Below are 22,548 nucleotides of genomic sequence, written 5' to 3'. Positions count from 1 at the left end.
TATTACTCTTCATGCGCTCGGGTCCTGTTCAGATCAACAACAACACTGGGTAGAAAATGCAAAGGGCTGTGTTGGTGTGGGCGTGTTGCTACTTGCCACAGGGTACTGGTGAGACAATGAAATACAAACTAGGAAGTCCATTCTGAAGGCCCATCAGATCCCTGGACACTGAGTGAGTCCTCTGTCCCTGACAAAACAAAATTGGCCTCAAAATATTGTACCTTTCCGCACATATTAAGAAGAAATGGTAACAGGAGCAAGTAAGTACTGAGAGTCCTTATTAACTGCAAGCGTAGTGATGCTTTTTAATGTTGAATGAACATTTTCCTATTTATTCTCTCAAATCTTAGAGTTTTTAAATCAGGATCCAGGTGGCTACTGTGTGTTTGGACTCCAATATCAGCTTCTTTCTCTCTGCTCTATTCTTTGAGCTTCATGTCTCCTTCTCTGTCTCTGTCTGCAGTTTAATCTGCAAAGTGCACCTTGGACCATTATTGCAGTAAATCTGAGCCCTCTAACTTGAGCCAGGATGAGTCTGTAGTGTACCGCATTGCTGCAGTCAGCAGCAGCATCCTCTCAAACTGCAGCTCACTACAAGCATCTCTGTGAGACTGGTGCATTGCTCTACAGTGGTCTGGTGTAAACGCATCATCAGGCGGAAACGCAAAATGCTTTGTGCAGTATCTAAATGAGTTACAACAGCTGAGAACCTACTACATTAAACTGCAGAAAAGGCAAAAGTGGGCAGTGGAGCTTAGAAGACCCCATGTGGTAGTTTTCCTAATTTCTGCAGTCGTGCACTAATTGGACAGGTCAGGTTCCACGCCACTGCTCACTTCAAAATCACTTCACTGCAGGGTTATGGTTTCATGATGTAATGGGGCTGGTTAAGTTGCTTTATGTTAAAAATGTGGGCGGTGTTGCTCAATTGATATGATGTAATTTTTTTGTGTAATTGACTCGAAAGCAACAGCAACGCATGAGTTGCATGTTCTTATTGTGTTGGTGAATTTTAATTTGCCTGGCTTGTGAAAATCTTTGATGTCATCTACTTTGATCAGTGTCATATCCTTGCAGTATAAGTTCTTATATTTAAAGTGGTGCTGCTAAAAATGGTAATAAAGTTGTGTGTGGTTAACTTCGATGACTCTGGCTGTACTTAACTGTAGTTAGACTCTTGATGACAAATGAAGTTGTGGGCACTTATGCTTGCATATAGAAATTCTGCTCACCGTAATGAAGCAGATTACTGTTACTCATTCCTTTTCTGCATGATTTGCAGAATATTATTTGATGTTTAATACTGTGTTTTATATAAGATCAAACTGCTTCCTTATAAATATGATCGCTCTTCTTTTGGGACTTTCTCGTCTTTATCCTGAACGTGTGCTTGCTCCCCTATGGTTGTTCTGGAAATCAGTGCACAGTTAAAGGCACCAAGACCTTCATCAAAGGACAAAGCAGTTAGTGTTATACTGCACTTCCTAAGGCTTGCAGAGTATCATGATGATTTTATATATACTTACATGTGCAATTTATTACCACATTATTTGGAGAAAAGCAGCAAATCCTCACAATAGATTTGAATCATAGACAGTATGATTTCCTAGCCACCCCCATTCCCCCAACCCACCACTGATCCACATTGGCACATGGAAGATAATCCAGCTGCACTGTGCTGTGTTGTGTCGTAGATCTACTACCATGCCTTTTACCCGTCAGGGTCATGGCATCATCATCATCACCTGATAGCAGGTATGACTGGTGTTCCACAGAGGCATGATTGAAATGAATTGAGCAGGGACCGTTAAATGAGTCCTTGAGAACGTGGGACACCTTATTCGCTTCCTTGGAAATTGATGAGAGGAGAAAGTCACCTTCATGTTAACATTACGTTGTCGGCTATGAGGCATGACTCACGTGAGTGCAGCCACTGGTGAAATAGGGTAGCATGGTGCCGCTCAGCTCACAGCTTTGTCAGGGTGACATAGATGCCACGCTTTCTGCAGCTCTCCTTATTTGATTTTATCCACTACAGTAAACTGGTCTAAAAGATCAGCAGTGCCTCTCCTCTCCCTGTCAGGCTGTGGTGTTCACTTGAAATACTCTGAGGAGGTATTCTAAATGTGTGTTAATGGCGTCTGTGTATACCTAACCCACCCTGCCCAACCCTCATTGATGCCCAGCTCCCTTGCTGTAGCCCTCTCTACAGCAGTGGCCTGCTTCTTGGGCAGACACTTTGAATTATTCATAGAATCACGTCGCTCTAAGCAGTGGATCGGCTAGAATTGGCTGTCGTGCACCCACATATGTACAGTGCACAGCAGGCACAGCATGATGATGAAGTAGGATAAAGATCTTCATGTGTTCGTGTGGGCTGCATGTTGTAGCTGCCTGACTTTCTGCAGCGTTTTTACTGCAGGACCAGCGCGTTTGTGTTGCGATTCTATATCTGTAGGCAAATGGTTGTTCTGATTATTCCAGACTGGTATGCAAAGCCTTTACAGTGAAGATGTTTAAATCTGTATGGTAAAGCTGTGGGAAACTACAGAGGCTGCATTGGTCTGATGGTTTATTCATTCAGCTCATGTCTGCAGAGTGAGGACGTGACTCCATCTGGTGGTGGAGGCATGCAGCAATCCTTTGAAAAAGGTGAATAACTTTGCTTGCCCTCACCTCCTCTCTACCTGACTAAAATTTTTCTATAGTTTTTGTAAAAATTGTTTTATATTTCAGCTGGTGCCAAATAAGACCAAAATAAAAGCTCCAAGTGCCACATTTATTGGATTGTCTTTTGGTAATTACCATTCTGCAACATTTGAAGTTTTGGCAGGAAATAGTTGAAGCAACTCTGAGTCTAGTCCCCTGTGAGGTTAGCTAATGGACTTTGTGGTCATTGCTGCACTTAACCTCCCTCACATCTTGCACTACACTTGCGCAGTCCATTGGCTTGAGATCCATCTTGCTTGTGGCCAATGGTCAACTGGATGGCCAGTTAGATCATTCCAGGCAGGGTTAGCATAGAGCCCTGTCTCCCCATTGCTGTGGGAGGGTTGGCGCAGCATTGTTTAATTACCCTCTCATGCTCCTGACCTTGTCTGGGACGTGTTGATCATTATCAAATATGTTTGATATTTTCATTGGCAGACTTTTAACGTGAGTGGCCGAACATACTTAATTGCTTACTGTAGCCAGCAGTAAGATGGAATTTATGCTCAGTTAATGTGAGAAGCCTCCTGGCGTAACATGTTGCAGCCTTTCTTTTTGCCTGTTTGTCTTCTAAAGCCCATTTAATCCATCACTATGATTAATATAACGTCTTACTTAGGAGAATGAATGGGTAAAAATGATGACATGTTTGACCACAATTCTTGACGGTGATCCACTCAGCATTACAGCGAGCAAAACATTCAGTATTTTCTGACTGGAAAAACGGATGGAGGTTCTGAATTGCTGCTTTGAAGTATATCTGAGAGGGCTGCCCAATTATAGCATCATTGTGGGGAAACACTGAAGTTGTATTGTGGCAGAAACCAACCTCCTCACCATCTGGCACTCTCTCCTTTCCAGAGGCCCTGATTGGTGGTGAACTGTACCCTGTGGTCCCGGTGAAATAACACCACCCCTGGCAGGCCGGCCACACGCCCCTCCCTCCTGCCTCCATGTATCCTGAATCTACCACAGACTCCCCCGCTCGCCTCTCCCTCCGACAGCCTGGCTCTCCCGGCATGATCTATAGGTGAGTTGATATACCGTATACACACAACACATGACAACACATCGATGAACAGACTGTTTGGAGATTTGTATACAAAGAAGCACCAATAAATGATTGATCATACTAGTGCAACTGCTCTTTACCAAGCTGCTTTCTTAGTAAATGCAGTTTGTAACCTGTGAAGCTGTGTCTGGTGAACAATACTGGAAATCTGATGAAGCTGCTTCTATACTGTACTAAGGGTCTTATAGTTGCTTTATGGAATCAGATGAGTTTTGATATTAATAAATACACCCAGAAATATTCTGTTATATATAGGAATAAATGTTTTTGTGTGCATTGAAAAAGATTTTTGTGGAGAGATTAACATTCATTAACACTGAGACCCATCGAATGCTGTATTATTCTAATTATCACCTAAAACCCTGCCACAATCAAAACCTTAATCACTATTTGTTGATTTGTGTTAAGATCTCAACATAACAAGCCCGATGCACAGGAAATAATAATTGAAGCGCAACCAAAGAAGTACACAAACTGTCTCTCTGTCACACATGCACATTTGCATATTTGTGTTTATTCCCTGGAGGTTTAACCACTACCTGCCTAACCCCAATGAATGCACACACCATTTTGTCTTATGCTGAATAAATTTTACAAATGAGTTGGGGACAACAGATGGACTTGCTGCCCCTAAAGTTTGAAACAAGTCCCCTAAATTATGGCAGCCAACACTTGCAGGTACATCACAGCATTTTTAATCATCACTCACCACATCGTGAGTTGCGTTTACTGAGCAGCGTGGACACCCGTGCCTAATTTGTACAGATTATCCTGCAGTCTAATGGTTCACCAGCATGTGGCGCCAGAGACTCATCATCTTAAGAAGCATCTGTTCCACTGTTCCTGTCAAGCAGCTTTACGGCTGTGTCTCACATGGACAGATGGGGTGCAGCGGCTGTCAGCTATAGGTTCTGTGATATTTTACTAAAGCGACTGGACAGCTATTGGACTCTTGTCTTTTATAGACTTGAGTAAAATAACAATAGAAGTTGATGAGATTTTGACACGACATTTTCATCTGTCCTCACTGGGAATAATATTGTGGGACGTTGAGACGCAGTGCAGCAGCCCATAATGGTCACTATGCTGTTTTCACATCTGCTACTTTGCCACACATTTTCATGCGAAAGCTTAAAATGTTCCACTGCCTTTTCCCAATGGTAACACCATCAAATATCTCATGCTGGCTTGATCAAAACTTTAATTATATAATGCACAGCCTTCTCCTCTTCTATTCAAGATATTAGAGGGAAGCACTCCATATGAAACAAACAGGATTAAATAATGGATGCTGAAGTGTTGCCTAATACAGAAAGCCTCCTCTTAAAACAAGTGCAGGTTGAAGATGTAACTACTGCATTGCCAAGATGAGTGACTTATAGTCTAGACTGAAGAGCTCCATTTGGATTGTTTTATTGTAACTAGGAAATGTTCAGTGTGTTTGAAATTAGATTGATTAACAGCTATCAAAATAAGATTTTTTCAAGTGTTTGATGAACTGAAAGATCATAACTTGATCTTGATCTTGATCTTGAACAATAACTTTGTTGGCACACACTTCATTTCAGGATTGCGAATGTGCTGTTTGGCTTGTATTGGTCTGTATCTTACAGGCGTGCATTAGAAGAAAAGACAAAACATTGTAATGCATATGTAAACTACCAATATCTTGGTATATTAAAATCTGGTTATGAGCATAAACATGTACCCAATGTAGACACTGTGAGATCAGGTAGCTGGAGGTAATTAAGATTAAGCTTTGTATATTGGCATGAGAGTCAGGAAATGTCTGTTGAAAAATTTGATTATTTTCAGATCTAGAAAAGTTTGGAATTTGTGCAAACACCTTGAAGATTGAAGAAACATGCAGAAATAACTGCACCTTTCATGCAGGATCATTTATTCTACTACTTTTGTGAAGATGATGCAGTGATTGTGTGTTGCAGGCCTGAAGTGTCACATTGTCATGCATAACTTAATCCAGTGAGCACAGATAAAACAAAGCTTAGTCAATGCTATATTTAATACACTACATGTGTTTGTCATGTCTGATGCAGTATTTTCTCTTTACTCCTGCTTTACTCTGTATTTTGCGCCATCTTTGGCTAACTGTCATCTTCCTTCGTCTGCATAATGTCTGTATCTAATTTTCCCCGCTGCTAACCTCTTCCCTTTCCTGCTTGTATTAACCAGAGCTTTCCTTTTTCCTCCTTTCCCCTGATGTCTTCAGCGCTCGTTATGGGAGCCCCAAACGACAGCTGCAGTTCTACAGGTACCTGTCTGTCTCTGTGTCCACCAGTCACTGTTTGTTGTGGCAAAGCAGGATTTTCTATGTATGTTTTCATCTGTGTATTTTTGTATTTATGTGCAGTGAGTATAACATTTTGTGTTTTCTTTTTGTTTGATTTCTCTATAATAACCTTGCTGTTGGGACTTGCTGTTCTGTCATTTAAAACCACGCATCCATTAGTAAACCTCTGCAGCATAGATAACACTTACCATATACTATTTAGCTGGCAATGCACTATCCAGCTTAAACCTGATAGGGGAGATGATGGATTTTGTTGCAAGGTTGCTCACAAAACCTTCGAATCAACAAAAACTGTCGGAGTTTGAATGATTTCTTCCCTTTTTTCACCCAGCAGTGACACTTGAGACACCCGCTGTTGTTCTTGTCAAACTTCAGCATAAGAGACGAAGAAGCTAAGACTAAGAAGCACTTGTTTCTTGTTTTTTTTTACTTGTGCATGAGTAAGCAGATCATTTCCTTTATTCATCATTTCTATATTAAACTGTAATCCTGTTTGACCTCATGGGACTTCAACCTGATCTGTCAGAGGGACCGTTGTGATCAGTGTTGGGGATGAGATAAAGTTCTCATAGAGTAGGGCTGCTGTACTCAGTCTTCTAGTACTGAGCCTTTTTAGATGGTCAGTCTGTCTTTCTGCTGCTTTAGTCTGTGATCATGTTTTATGATCTTATATCAGGCTTCATTCTGCTGATCCAGTTCGAAAAACCCCTGACTATGTGGATATGCTTGTAATGAGCTCACTATCGGATTTTTATCTTGCCGCCTCGCACGTTTCTGTCCTTTTAAAGTGCAAACCGTCCCACTAGCTGCTCCCCTGGTCTATGTGAGAGGGATCGATTAAGCCCCCCATCTCTGTGTATCACTTTGACAGTGATGGGCTGATGCAGAGGAGGCAAGTTTTATTCTTTTCAGTCTCTGCTATACTGCAACACACAAATGCTAATACTGGAACCGTGCTGGCTAACACATGTACCACTACGTGCTACTGTAGGATGCAAATGAACTTTGGAAATACGATGGAATTCAAGTTGACATGTGTTGGTAGAACTTAATCTCAACCCCGTCTCATCTTTATGATTATCATTATCTGGTGTGTACATTTTGTCCTTTTTTTTCCATTTTTCTTTACTCTCCATCTTGAGTTGTAGATCAGCACTATTCTGTCTGTCTGTGATGTGGTCTGTTCACAGCCTTTTTACGTTAACCTTCATGATTCTGTACCAAGAATGCTTTTAGTGAAGTATTTCCGGCTCTGGCCATCGTTAAAACGTTCGTTTCAAGAGTGCTTTCCGATGATGAAGGTCGTTGACCTCTGACCGCTGCATGTCTCATGCCTGGAGCATTGATAATGCAAAAGAAATTCTTAAAGCAAGTGCTTTTAACACATTTAATGTGTTACACGTGTCGCAGGTACACAACACAAGTTCAATGTCTACTTTGAAAACATGATTTTACCAAATTGAGTCAAACTACTCAAATTTAAGGATTGCTTTTGCTCATAGAGTTGATATTAAGGCCAACTTTGTGACTAGCAAAGTGTCCAGGTGGGTCAGAACTTGAGTCCTACAATCACAAAGACCAGCTCAAAGCAATACGTCATGTATCTGCGGTGGCAGTGTGTCCAAACATATTTCATCAATGTACATGTGAGCAGGAACTTCAACGAATCACCGATTATTCCGTTTTAATAGAGTTATTTTTATATGCTGCACTGAAAAGACATAATGAATGATTCAAGGCCATACAGGTTTTCCATTGTACCATATATTTGGGCCAGTATGACTCTGAAACAGATAATACACTTTGTGAACCCTGCAGAAACCCTGGAGAGGCCACATATAAAATATATAAATACATATAAATATAGAGCATGGGTGGTTTTACGATTTTAGTGCACAGTGTTGAGATATTGTTACTTAATGCTGCCAAGTATGTGTGAAATCAGTGGCTGATGTTGTGCTATAATTGTATATACTTAATTCGGATGCTTGACACTTCTGTGTTTAGAGGTTTCGTTATTATGTGACGTTCTGATTTTGACCTTGACCTGAACATAAGGCTGCTGAGATGCTGCGAGGCGTCCTAACCCGGTGTGGTTTTTGTAACGCCCCAGGCAGAGAGTACTTAAAATGTATGTGGTTTGTCTTTTTGTGTGTATGTGTGTGTGTGTGTCTGTACATACGTGCATACAAGATGTGCTTGCTTGACACTGTGTGTGTTTGTGTGTGTGTGTCATCTGCGCACAACACTCAGGCCCTCATTATTGTCCAGCTCTTAGTATTCTTTCCTGTGGAACAACAATCAGAGGCTTTTAGCGCAAAAGCTTTGGTGAATAATTCAGGGCTGATATTATTTGCTGCGGTTAGCAGAAACAAGACGGGCCTCTAAACGACATAAATGGATTTCTTCCATGAGATCTCACAGGGAAGGGAGGAGGAGAGGTGTTGGTTGTGGTGATAGAGTATGGTCCAAGTGGTGAGGGGAGGGAAGGGATGCACTCTCTTATTCACTAATTGGTTTAGACGTTTCCTAGTAAGACACTCCCAGTTTGGGTGGACCTGCTTCATCACTGTCTGCAGTGTGTGTTTATAAGAGCAGACTGGAACCCCACAACCTCGCTCATGAGCCGACCCCCAAGAAATCGGGTGAGTTTGAGGAAAGACGTGCACTCTTGACCACATGAGGAGTGTGTTTGTGTGAGCGTATGTTTTTGTGTGTAAAGGGTTGGCAGAGTGATCAGGAGTGTGTGTGTGGGTGTGTGGATGCATGCTGCCTAGCTTGAAGTCTCCTCCTTTATTTATGTCTTCTGCCTCTATGTGAGGAAACCAGCTGTTTGGGAGATTTGGAATTAATACACAAAATTAATTTGTGGGAGAGATCCACGTCGTTTCATGACATGACGGCGCTAGTGGTTCGACAGATTTTTTTACTCCCTGTTGGAATTTCAAACAGATAGTGTTGGAATTATTTTAACATTTTAGTTTGAAAAGTCAGTTTGATGTCAGTGTTGTGGTAGCTCCATGTGCTATATGTTACAGAGCCAAAGAAAGTGCCATTCAAGTGTTGTATTTGTTAATAGATTTTTTAAAGGATTGATAGAGTCTAGAGCTTATAGCATATTTCAAACCAGCAGGAAAGAAATCCATTTCTTTATTCTGAAGTAATTACAAAAAAAAAAAGACAAGGCAAAAAAAAAAAAAAGGCATTATGACCCAAGATGAAAGTAATTCCTTCTGAGGGTACAGATCATAAGATAGATTGTGGAGTTAGTGTAGTAATTATTTAATTATTATTTAATTTAATTATTTCATAATTGCCCTTATTAAGATGCTAGGGTAAATCTCACTAAACGATTTCAGATTGATCCATAATATAAGGTTATGTTAATATTTAATTAATAGGTTGTCTAGAACTCCATAATTTCAAAATCATAAACATGGATATGGAGTATTTTTATGCTTCTTCATCTGCTTTTTTTTTTTTGTTTGTTTTTTTCCCCCCATGAATAGCTACAAGAATTTATTTACCGTTATTATTATTATTATAGAAAAGAATTGTCAAACTTTTCTCTATATTTCATTTTTCCATAGAAGTCGTATTTAGAGTATATGTGTGTTTAAATAACATTGGTCTGCAGGTCACAGTGTTATGTGTTCATGTATTAATATGAAATTGTATTCTCAGTGTACTGTACATGCATTTACTAAGAAAGTGGCTTCCTGGTCAGTGCCCAGTAGTTCTCTCAGCACTAAGTTGCATTCTTATAGTGATGGTGGACGCAGTGCTGCCCTCTACTGATTACATTCAGCACAACACTGTGAGGCTGAATCTTCAAGGAATCCAATTGCTTAAGAAAATGTGTGTATTTAACAGAAGAAGAAAAGACTGAGTGCTTGACACAAGTACTTTTTGAAAAGGGACACGCAGCTCCCTGAACCTGAAATGAAGCTCAAGTCTTTATTAAAGAACCAATGGCAAGTCCTTATCAGGCAGTTGTTTGAGGATTCTTTTAGCTCTTGTGCCCATCTCTTCCTTCCAGTCCGGATGGACTTGTACCTTTTTGTGGGATACACTCAAATTGTATCGCAGACGACTCTCAGAAAGTTTATCTCTTGGCTCTCCCTCTAGTTGTCTGAGTTAGACCAGGAATGTGTTCCCATCCTCTTGCTTGGTGCATGTTTGAATGCCTCCCCTTTGCAGATGGCATGCGCCCTCTTTGGTCCTGCTCCTTAATCACCAACAAGTCACCTGAAAGCTCCCTATCAGTGTAACCCTGCCATTGTGTACCTGTCAGGGGAGGGTGGTGTGGGGCTATGTTGTGCGACTCTGATTACAGGATGCATGGCCGTGTGCTGCCCCAAGCAGGAGAGCTGTTTTTTTATGGGAGCAGGTGCTATTTAAGGAGGTGGCTGTGCCCTACCGGCTCCTCGTTCCGTCCGTGTCCCTACTTTATTCTTCACTGCACGGGTCGCCTCAGCATCACAAGGAGGAGGAGGAGGAGAACGAGGGCGGGGAGGGGGGCATGTTTGCGGGAGGGTACGCTGGTGGCCCCCGGGGGGCTCCCGGCAAACACAAGTCCAGTTACTGTCCTCCTGAAAACCTGCAGATCCCCAAACCGGCAGCGCCAGGCAGCGGTGTTCGGAAGAGCAGCAGCAGCGGCAGCGGCAAGATGCTGTCTATGTCATACAGCGACAGCATCCGGAGCGGAATCAACCGCTACCACTCGGACCAGGGGCTGAATCAGCCGCCAGCCAGGCCCCCCGACCAGGCTGAGCTGCAGAGACTCCGGGAACAGAGAGTCGCTGCTCAGATTAAGAACATGGAAGACTTCCTGAAGATGAATGGCCTGGCCATGGAGGAGTGTGTGTCCTATCAGACAGGCATGAAGTACAGGTAAGAGGGAGCCAGAGCTCGACTCGGATTCTCCCGAGACCTGGACAGAGAGGCTGAGAACCAGCAGGTGAGAGCAGCTTTGTGGTCGAGGGAGGTCAAATACTCGAGGGTCTACTGAACAGGTGTGTGCCATCATATCTGTGTTTTTGTTGAGGTTGGCCTCAAAAATCACAGTTTTATACCTTTGCTGTTAAATAAATTGTCTCATCAGAAACAGATCCTCCCTTACAGACATTTTCATGTGTCTTCTTTGTTAGTAGCTGTTCAGTCTCTCTCTGTCCTCTGGTCAGACTGCACTCATGCAAAGGTACTGGGGCTCAGGTTTTATTTTAATCATCTAGGTCGGTGGCATATTTGCCCAACTACATTGGAAGGACAGACTGCTCCGTAAGGAGTTACCTGGCCCCTTAAAATCTCACTCAGACTTTCTTTTCCTTTTCCCCTTGATCTTGTAGATAGCTTCTCTTCTTTTCTGGCTGTGTGCTCCTGTCGTAGAGACCAGAAATAAATCCTTTGTGTGTTTTCCAAGTAGAACTGAGAGATGTCGATGATATAGAGATAGCCTAATATCTAGTGAGATATTGTTTATGATTTTGGCTCTTAGAATATTGTAATGTAGGTTTGTTTTTTTACAGATTTGTCAGAGTTGTAGTGTTTTCTTGCCTTATTCTAGTGTTTAAACTCAGTGATGATTAATGCTGCACACCTTCACGGGCAGGCATGTGGAAAAAAAGTATTTTGAAAATTCTTCAGTGAAGTGTTTTGTATGAGATGAAATGAAATTCTCCCACTTCCTAAGCTAAAAAGAAGATTTTAAATCTTGTTGGTTTATCTGAAAAAGTCTTTGTTACATAGGTTGTTGCACCAGTGTTAAAAAGTCGAAGGCCGAGACCTGAGTTAATGTGCTTATGTATATACAGTTTTTTTATATCTCACAAATGCTCTATTAACAACTATGAAATGAACAACTAATGCACCATAAGAGACAAAACTTGAAACATTTGCTCATCTTCTCTGCCAGCAACCCAATGACAGCAAACCAAACAGGCTATTTTATGGACTGTTGCTGTTCAAAGGATCCATGAGCCATTGCAGCAAGCCTAGCGGCTGTTGTGTCGGCTAATGAGGCTTGTTAGGCTGATGTTGTTATTGTCATGGACATGGATAACTTTCATCACACACAGGCATGGCTGCTGTTGTTTTTGACAGAGGCCAGTGACCAGAACGCAAGTATGGCTGGCTGCTGTCGCCATGCCTGGGGTGACCAAGTCGTACTGTTGTCTACAGGCAGTGTAGTATGTCACCACCGCCAACATGTTACCTTGCCCGTAGTTGCCTCCCTGTTGTGTAAAGCTCAGTCACCGGCCCATGACGGGCTTGGGTGCAGCTTTCCAAGTGTGCATGTAGAAAGGAAGTTAATATTGCAAAGAGTCTGTGTGGTTATTTACTTACAAACCTCAGAAAGGCTCCTACAGTGACCATCAATACTGGTTACGTGTCATTAACACTGAAGCTGTTTAAGCTTTTTGTCTTCTTCTGTTCAGCCTAATAGATCTAGTAACAAACCTATGAGTGATTCATGATATTTCTTTGCAGTGTTGTGTTTAATTATTGGGATTGGTTGACCACAAGAGTATTAGCTCATCTTAAGGAGGAAATCCTGCCGGGAACTGCTGTTTCTTCTATCGTGATCACCCGCAGTTCTGTAATTAGTGCTGCAATTGGGTCAGCAAGTACACGCAACCTCTGAGTCAAACTCATCATTATTTCAGGTGTGTGGTCAGGAAGACGGGCCAGCATTGCTGCTCAGCCACATTTAACCATTCTTGCCGCTGCCATCACCTCTTAACAAACACAGGCAAAAAGTTTACATTATCGTATCCCTCTCTTCTTTTTAACTCTGGCTACTCTCTGCACACATACCTGCACACTCTTTTTGACAGACCTATCAGATGGTCTTTTATCTAATCCTCATATGAGTCCATGTGAGTGAGTACTCTAAGCCACCCTTAGTCTTACAAATATTCCTGATCATGTGGTTTTAAGCTGAAAAATATTATGAAATGTGAATTAAGGAAAAGGATTCCTGTATTTCCATTATGTTGCCCTTGAAACAAAATACCACAACTCAGCAGGCCCATTTGGACACCGGAAAACTTTCCCTAGTGTCCATGTCCTCCGACTGAAAGAGCCAGGCGGCGAGGAAAGGAGCCAGCTCAAGTTCTGCGAGGCGAGACAGGAAGCCTTGTGTCTCCTGTTTGAGCTATATGGAGCTTGATTGGCAGGGTATAGATTTCTGGAGTGACTTAACACTAATGGACATGGAAATGACCACCACTTAGGCATTCATACATGCAAAGCTACGTTTGACCATAACCTGTCCCTCGATGTCCAGTACACCTTTCCTGCCCATTGTCAAAAGCTGTGCTGGTGGGCACATTATATGTGGGTTAATTTGACTAAAACAGTTTTTCACCTGTACATAATGAAATGTATCTCAAAGTTTGAATATCTTTAAATAGCATTGATTAGACAGTGACTTAATGCTTTGTTTTAGCTGTTTTTAGTGAAGGTGCTTTACCTGAGGTTTAGCCACTAGGGGTCAGGAAACCCCCCCAAAAAGAAAAAAAAAGCCTTATGCTTGCACACCTCATCACAGGCATGTTGAAAGGTAATTTGCATAAGCTGCAGAGATGGAGGAGCATTAGCATTTTTTTGTGTGTGTATGTCATGGCCACCTGATGAATGAGATCAGTATTTGATGTCTGTTCTCAGTAGAATGTGTTTTTAGCTGCTACATGCTCGACCATATTCACCAGACACTATTTCTGTCTGCTGGTTAGTGTTGGTCAGGCAGTGTACGGTGGGTTTTTAAGAGCTTTCTGTGCTGGAAACATCTGCCTAGTGGGTTGATTCGAATATCTTAGACTCACAGTAAATTTGGGGGCTGTAAAATCTAAACAGTTTACTAAAAAAAAAAAAAAAAAAAAAAAAAAAGGCGATTCATTGTTAGTATGAAAAAATATTGACAAATGAAGATCAGGGCTGAAACGGATTATTTTAATTATAAATTAATCTGCCAGTTATTTTTCTAAGCGTTTAGTATTAAAATTTGTTCACAATTTCTTCAAATGCTTTGTTTTGTCTGACCAGCAGTCAGACAACTGATCAGTTCATCAAATTCATCTCAGATCTTATGCAAGTTTGAGCAAACATTGATCGCATGAAACCCCCCAGTGTGCTGAATTTACTGTACATTACATCCTCAGGGTGAAATGCGATCATTTGAGCCCCTGTTGAGCAGGTCTGTTAGTAACAGCTGATTTCCACTAGATGGTGCAGATGTTGCATGTTAGCAGCGGGAGCTGTTGCACGTTGTAAATGCCTCCTGCTGCACTCAGTGCCATAATGCATTCACTGAACTGTCAAGTACAGCATTCTCTGCAGCCCTACACTGTTGAACATCCTGGCCAACTATTTCTAATATATATCAGTTCCTCGTGAGCTCAGCTTGCTATTGAAACAAAACGTGCCTAAAGCCATGTAAGATAGCAGCTGTGCCACCAGGTGGCAGCATGGGCCTCGCATAGGGCTGTGTGATTGTTGAAGATGGCCTTTTAGGCTGGGATTTCGTTTATGTTTAGCTGTTTTTATGCCATATTATGTTGATCTGATGCTTGTTGGATCTTGAGATGCAAGACAAATTTCCATGTCAATGCACAATAAAGTCTTAGGTCTTATTATTATTTTAAGTTCATTGCTTCTGCTTCAAAGCCTCTTTCAAACATGTTTTCTTAATGTCTTAACATTTGTCTCTCTCTCTCTCTTAATCTCACAGACACACTACTCTCGGTCCCATTTGCTTATTTCTCACTGATATATACACACAAACCTTTTGCTGTGGACATGAATCTACACTGAGCCACTCTAAACTGTTATTAGATATTTTTTTCTCAATCTTGGCAGCACTGCAGCATGTGTGTCAGCTTGGGCAACTGTGACGTTTTTCTTCAGGCGATCCCCTACTCCAGAGCTAAATTTAGCCACAGACTCGTATCCACAGCTGCAGCTGGATACAGCTGAACGGGCTGCAGCTTAACCTGTTCATCCACTATTTTACCTCAAGCCCACCGCCTCGCAATCCTGCTCCATTGATGAAAGCCGCAGAAGTGGCCGCGCTTTATCTTCGTTGCCAGAGTGGGAGATGATGTTTAGGGCTTTGGAGTGATATAGATTTGGTTTCCAGTGGTGACCTCTCCAGTTCTTCCTTAAGCCATCTCTGGCTGGCCGAGTGTGACGGCTTGTCAAAATGTTCTAGTCAGAAGTATTGTGTGGGCGGAAGAGGTGGGAATGCCAGAGATTACACAATTCTAGCTTGTTTTGATTGTTGTTTTTCAATTTAAGTCTCTCATTTATGGGAGCAAAACCAGATATCCTCATGATCACAATCTATGGGTCAGTACATCATTTTTAGCTATGTGTGTGTGGTTTCATTTTGGATTATTGCACTAAGAAATAGCGTCATTGGTCATTGACGTAATTGGCTACTGCTGCTTTACGATGCAGCTTTCTGATGTTTGAGCCTTTGTATTTGCTTGTGTTACACCAGAGTTTTTACTTTGATGTCTCTCATTTATGTCAAGAAAGGGGTCGTAGCCTCGTCAAACATGTAGTTACTGTTGCTTTTATTTGACATATTTTAACCAAATTCTTGAGAAATAAAAGGTCTTTTAAGTGCTACTCCTTCAGTGATCCAATTTCCATCCCTTCCATTTCCATTACAGATATCACCATCAGATGATGTTCAAAGCAGCGAGTGCGTCCCAGACAATCAGGCTTTTTGTATTGATTCTTTTTCAGTTTAGCAATTATTTGAATCCTATGTAAAACACAGGTCATGTTGTTGCTACTCCACAAATAGAAATAGTTAGAGCACCTTTATACCTGTTCTGTCCTTCATGCTGCTGAATGCGCTGGAAGCTGTGTTTCAGGACATGTTGTTTTTAATTAAGCCTAGCTGGTGATGATTTACACTTCTGTTAACATATACTTGCAAGGCTTTCTGCTTTTAGCGTGCCTTTTTCTTCATGTCTTACAGTGTGTGTGTCTGTGTGTATGATAGTGTGTGTGTGTGTGTCACTGGAGGCTGCAGGGCGAATGCTCTGTACTTTATGAATACCCAGTAGTGACAGGACGTAGGAGGCCCTCTCCACTGTCCCCAGCCTTTTAGACACTCAGGCTTTAGAATGTGCCACTGTCACTTTGGATCCCATAAAGTCGTTACTTAACAACATTCAGCACTCATTTCCGAAACTGTCAAGTTTTGTCTCCGAATAAAATGTGAAGTTTTGTTTGTTTAAAAGTTCTCCCAGGGCCATATCTATTGCTGTCCTTCTGTCGTGAGCATCTCACTGAACGGCCGAATGTGCTGCATCAGTGTTACATTTGTTGGAAATCGTACTTTGATTAGCTTTCCTGTCTCTGCTGGTGTGGTGCCCTAATAAATAACAATGGGTCCTTAGACAACAGAAAATATGATGGATGTAAATCGTCACATGCAGGAAAGTGTTGTTCTTGCAATTCCCCCCGTAGGTTGCAGGTAGGGAATACTTAGCAAAAAGTGTTTTTCATTCACGAGGCGATCCCGGTGAAGAGGGAACGTTCACCAAAGCTTTTAGTACATTTCTGTGGTTTTCTGGTCCTGCTTGCATATTTATTGGAGAGGGAAGTTTTCAGTTTCTCGCTTGACTGATCTTTCAGAAATGCAGGAAGAACCAGGTCCTGACCTTGTTTAATGCAGGTGTTGCTGTGCTGTAAAGCAGAAAACACAGGTCATGCCTAAAGCGTTTTATCTACTTATTTTAAATTAAACCTGTCATCATATTTCCTTCTGTTACTTCATTGTGAATTTGATACTGTAGGAAACGCTCTCCTGGCTGTGTCCTACATTTCTCATGCTCTGTCTTCTGATACTTGAATGGTCTTCATATTTATTGGTTTTATGATTGAGGAAACTCAGTATCCTCTCTGACTCAATGTACTTCTCCCAAACTGCAGCTTTGACCTAATTTCTTTTTGTACAAACAAACACTTTACTTGTGTATTTTTCTTTTTGTCTGTCTCCTATTTCCCTTCTTGGTTTTTGCTGTTAAGCGGTAGCATTTGTGTATATTGTGGTCTGCCTGATATTTCCTCTCAGATTGTTCTATTGTTATTTTAAGGTCACAATGTGGCGTAGACTGAGACATCAGGCCTGGACCACCAGGCAAAAGGTCAAAGCTAGTTTGACCTCTCAGAAAGGCTAGGTCAGGGATTTACCAACAGCAGCCTGATCACATTATAGAGCAGCTTTGTGTCTGTATGTTCTACTGGTAGAGGCCAGCCAGGGACACGGAATCACTAGCTGAGAAATAAATAGCAACCATCTGTTTCATAAGCTTGGTTTAACCACTTTGATTTGACAGTAATATGACAGAACACTCAAAAGCTTATGTTCAAATGGCATTTGCTATCAAGCAATGGGTCATTGAGTGTAATAGATGTGTGGATCGTCATTACCAGAAGACCGTTATAAAACGGTTCTTTCCAACTGGTTGTTCGCTCGCACTCTATGCTATATAGTATACTATATCAGTCAATTTTGCAGTAATTTGGATTCAAATCTTATTTTCTTTTTTGCTGAAACAGGACAGATGCAACCACTGTCCATTTTGAGAGTATTAGGAGTATGATCACACCATGGTAAATGAGGGTGATCTATTAATTAAAAATCTGAGTTAATACACATATTTATATAAACAAGAATGGAACAGCTGCTGACATCTGTCTTCTTCTGGCTAATTGAAGATTTTCAGTGTTGACTAAATGTGTGAAAGTACAGCTGCAAACTGTCCATTTTCTGTCAGGGTTTGCATTTGACTTATCCTCTATTCAGCCAGTTGCTGAGTAGCTACCTGTGTGAAAATAACGCGGCACCACCGGCTGCAATCTTTCCCTAAAAAAAGACTCACCAAGCTGTTAGTTGTTTTGACACAGTGCTCGAGCTTTTTTTATTCTGTAAATGATGCTTCTTCTTCCTCTTCTGTGAAACCATTTTTAGCCAACTTTGGTAGAAAAATGTTAATTAGTTTGTAAAATTTGATTACAAAAACATAGAAAGAGACGTTATGTTAGCAAATGACATGTTGTAACAGTAGTCAGGACAGAACAGAATTGACCCCTGCAATATACCACATTTGATTTCAGTAGTTGACGAAATAAAATGCCCAATCATCGACCATTTAGTCGTTTAGTCCAGAAGAACACACTGTGTTCAAGTGTTGTTTACATTAACAAAACCAGATGTGAAGTAACACATCATCATTGCTGTTGAATACCTCTATAAGACGCTGTAATGCTCCTTTCTGTAGATTTTTGAAAAGACGGCTTGTCGTGTCTTAAATTTTTTTTTAAGACTGTGGGCTCTAGACTATGTCCCCTCACCGGCTTTTGAACTCAAACGACTCAAAACACTCTTGGACACAGGATGCCAGAGCTCCAGGAGCCTGCAGTCACGTCTTTCCATTGAAATGCGTGCAATAGAAAACATTTCTGCCTAGCAGTGTTTTTCCATGCAAACGTTCCCTTCGGTACTAATGCACACAGGCAGGCAGGACAATCTCCCATTGACCAGGACAGATTATTCTGCTTCCTCCATTCACTCTCTCTTCCCTCAGATTAGCAAGGGACCGTGTAACTCAGCCCTGTTTGGTTTAAGCACACCTTGTTACACAAGCAGTGATGCTGAAATCCCCTCTGCTTTTGGTGATGGTCAACATTTTTACTTAAACTCACAATGTGCCTTCACTCTACTGCACACTATATGAAAAATACAGTGTTTCTGAGATATGTATCTGCTTATAGTAATCTTCTTTTGTATCTGTTTAGAGTATAAACAGCATCATGCAAATGTGCTGTTTATAGTCACTGTTTCCCGAATTTAGAATAACATAGAATTTATTTTATCACAGAGCCTTTTAGCTAAAGCCAAAAGGCATAGTAATGACTTTATATTACATAAGAACAGGGCTTCCCTGTCCTCTATTTCTGATTGTCTCAGCTCTCCTGCTCCGTTAGATGTGTCAGCGGGGACAGCTGAAACGACATCTCCTCCTGAGCCCTGCTGTCTGCTGGGAATCTGTCATGTTCACTGGAGAGTTAAGAATTACAGCACTCGCTGCCCGCAGATGTGACCCGTGTCTCTCTTCACTCCTCTGTTTCCTCAGGAATTCCCAGAATCACTGAGATAGTATTTAACCTCAGCTAAACCTCATTTTCGGCATTCTTTGTATTTCTATTGCAGCTATTTAAAACCTTGTTTTTACATTTGAGATCAATCAGATCAGCAATTAGTACAGTTGTTATTTTGTCTAGCCACAAAACACTCGTGCTAAGATAACCTATAGATACAATGTTGTAATACCTATCCAATATATGTGCTTCAGTTAATTACATCCTCATTACAGTGATGAAGCGGTGAGCCATTATAAATGTTTAGACACACAGAGAGACTCTTGATGTATTAAGCTGCTAGAAAAGCATTACCACATCTGTCGATCAACACTGTCAGTCTGTGTGACCTCACTTCACTTTCCATTAACTCTCTCTCTTAAGCCCTTTCACCCACTCCCTTGCGCACACGCGCACTTCCCTCACCACCCCCATCTGAGGGACGCCATCCTTTTCACTGGGTTACTCGAATCCTCAGTAATGCCGTTCAATTAAACCCTCATTCAGTGGAACTTAAACCTCCAGTGGACAGCTGGCCAACAGTTACACATGATACAACTGTGGTCATTCTCTGTAGCCGGTCGTACACCCCACTAACAATCACCACCTGCCACAGATGACATTGTCCTGGACAGGTGCCTGTGGATAATCTTACTTAAGTTAACTATGACAGATGTACGCAGGCAAAGGCTGAACTAGATTTAGATGAAGCAGTCAAACTCTCTGTGACTTTAATATTCATGAGTATGGGTTATTCTGTTTACCCAGCTTGAAGGTTTTTAAGAAGTTATACCTTCATTTAATTGTAGATTTGAAAGGAGTCCTTATCAGAGGCTTTGTGCAGCCATGTCTACAGAGGGCTGCGGAAAGCCAGTGCCCTCTAAACTAGTTTGGACAGTTCAGGCCTCGCACTCTGTAGCAGCCCCCGATGTGCCAATCCCAGCTTGATGGAGGAACCCAGACTGCCCCTGAGAGCAAATTAGTGAAAAGACCGCACGAGGCGCTCTCTGCGGTGACAAATGTCAAATTTGGGAGTCCCTTTCCCCTCACAGTGGCTAAAGGCATTCTGTGTATTTTGTCCAGGCTCACTGTGTAGAATTGATTCAGAGAGCCAGTGCCTATTTTTAGAGCTAATGCTGCCGTCGTGGTGAAGGATCACTGCTCATGACTGTACCCCACAGTACCTCTGTGGTCAGAGTAGTTTCTAACGCTCTGTCGATTACAGTAGTTGTTTTCCCCTTTCTGCCACAGTGCTCCTTAGCTGCAGTGCGTGCGCTGTAGTTTGAGAGAGGGCAGCTGTCGAAACGAACACTCCTGTACGGCCAGGGCGGACCACTGAGGATTCATTATGGTATGGCATCATTGATTGCCAACTTTCCTGTCGACCCAAGCTGCAAGGATGACCAGAACAAATCCAATCATTTTAATTGTGTGTGTGTGTGTGTGTGTGTGTGTGTGTGTGTGTGTGTGTGTGTGTGTGTGTGTGTGTGTGTGTGTGTGTGTGTGTGTGTGTGTGTGTGTGTGTGTGTGTGTGTGTGTGTGTGTGTGTGTGTGTGTGTTCAGCTTTCTCTTCTAGTGTTGGTGATAAGCGATGTAGGATTGCCAGTAAGTGGGATACTGCTTTTGTTTGCAGCTGTTGGGCTGTACGGTGAATGTGAATCTCAATATTGATGTTTCCAAGACTCTTCACACTCCTGAAAAAGACTGTTGTTGGTATTTGTGAATTTCACCCGGCTGTAGTCGTGATCAGAGGAACACACATGTTCTGCTGCTATATATCTCTGTCCTCCTCCTCCCCCACATGTTGAATGAAGTGCAGGGCCCTATCAGGACTCAGCGTTCGCTCACAGTGATTGAGTGTCTGAGAGGGATTCTAGCAGCTCAGTAGATTTTTGGATAACCACAAATCAGGCACTTAATCAAAGCAAGGAGACAAAGGCCACCACACAAGGGGGGGGTGGGGGGGGGGGCATTATTATAAATAGTGGAGTGGGAGGAGATGGATTTCTTTTCTTTACTCTGAGATTTGTTCAGTACCATTATCACCAGCTACTGTGTCCAGCACTAATAATGGGAACTGATAGGTTTGGTTTTCAGGTATTGTCCACTTCTTTGCATCTGCACTGATAGAGAAATGAATTTTTATCATTAAAGAACAGCCATGCACCGCTTTGATTAAACCCTGACTCAGCCTTTCCGTGTGCACCCTAAACACAATGTCACTAATGAGCAATTTAAAAGCCACACTCTGAGGCATTATGTGGAGATCAGAGTTTCTTATTTTTAGTTCAGCATCCTTTATGACTGATTTATCTTGTGACTCGCAATGAATAGGGGTTCATTCCAAATTTGCTCCAACAGACTCTGATGAATGAACACAAAGCAGCTCTCAGTTCAGGCCAGTGTTCGCTCTACAATAGCGTTGAGAAGAAGAAGTCCTGATTAAAGTGTCACAGTTTGTTCAGACTGACTTTCACTCGGGGTTCGCGAGCAGTCCAGGAGGCAACACGTCCTCTGTGGTGCAATTTGATGTGTCATGCAAGTGAAAACTTCAGTAATACAATAAACACAGAGGTGCTTTTTGTCATGCAATTGAAAGACCTTCCCTTCAGCAAAGGCGCAAGTGCACTGCGGGAGTGTTACACGTTGATAAGTGGGCACATGTGGAACAAGGTCGCAGGTTTCTAACTAAATATAAACGGTTTCACTAATCATCTTTTCGCTTGACAGCAGTAGGTGTAGACCCTTAAAATGTCACTGAGGCATGCTCGCAGTGAACGCCTGCTAACACTGTGATTTTTTCAAGAGAGCCGCACGTCACCATGCAATGATAAGGTGTCAGTCATCTTTAATGATCGTCTCTTCTGTTTGTTTGGTCTTTGGGTCCTTTTTTTGTTTACTAGATATAGTCAAAGGGAAATGAAACGCGTGCTGTCAATCTGAAGAAAGTTGGCAGATGTGCCTGTTGTGAATTATTAAATCATAGTAAGTGTGACAGTCATGGTTTATTGGATTGAGCCTGTTTGTTGCTCACTCTGTTGGCATATATTTGTGGCAGTTTATAGCTCCTAGTGTATTTATTAATTACAAGGTTTCCGTGCATGTGGTGTCATGTCATTTTTATTTTAACTTTTTACATGACCCTTACAGTGAATAAAGATTACGAATACGGCTAGTGCAATGTGGTTTGCATGTGAAAAATGGTTGAGCTATAGATTCATTTAGGTGATGGATCGCCAGCCTGTCGGGTGATGCATGCCTGTATTGATTACTTCGCATTGCACGCTAGTCAATA

At 41.8% G+C, this 22,548-nt stretch overlaps 1 protein-coding gene across 2 annotated transcripts in view; it reads left to right on the top strand.

Moving 5' to 3' along the window:
- The window catches only part of kcnab2a (potassium voltage-gated channel subfamily A regulatory beta subunit 2a), an 84,709-nt gene that overhangs the window by 29,102 nt on the left and 33,059 nt on the right, over positions 1-22,548 (top strand). For both annotated transcript variants that reach the window (XM_070959336.1, XM_070959335.1), the window contains exons 2-3: positions 3,571-3,739; positions 6,012-6,053. In XM_070959336.1, coding sequence (XP_070815437.1) covers positions 3,663-3,739; positions 6,012-6,053 — 119 coding nt within the window. In that variant the 5' untranslated portion in view covers positions 3,571-3,662. The remainder of the gene's footprint in view (positions 1-3,570; positions 3,740-6,011; positions 6,054-22,548) is intronic.

This window comes from Chaetodon trifascialis, chromosome 3 (genome assembly GCF_039877785.1).
Source record: "Chaetodon trifascialis isolate fChaTrf1 chromosome 3, fChaTrf1.hap1, whole genome shotgun sequence".
NCBI classification, from domain to species: Eukaryota; Metazoa; Chordata; class Actinopteri; order Chaetodontiformes; family Chaetodontidae; genus Chaetodon; species Chaetodon trifascialis.
This window is presented reverse-complemented; position numbering and strand designations above follow the sequence as displayed.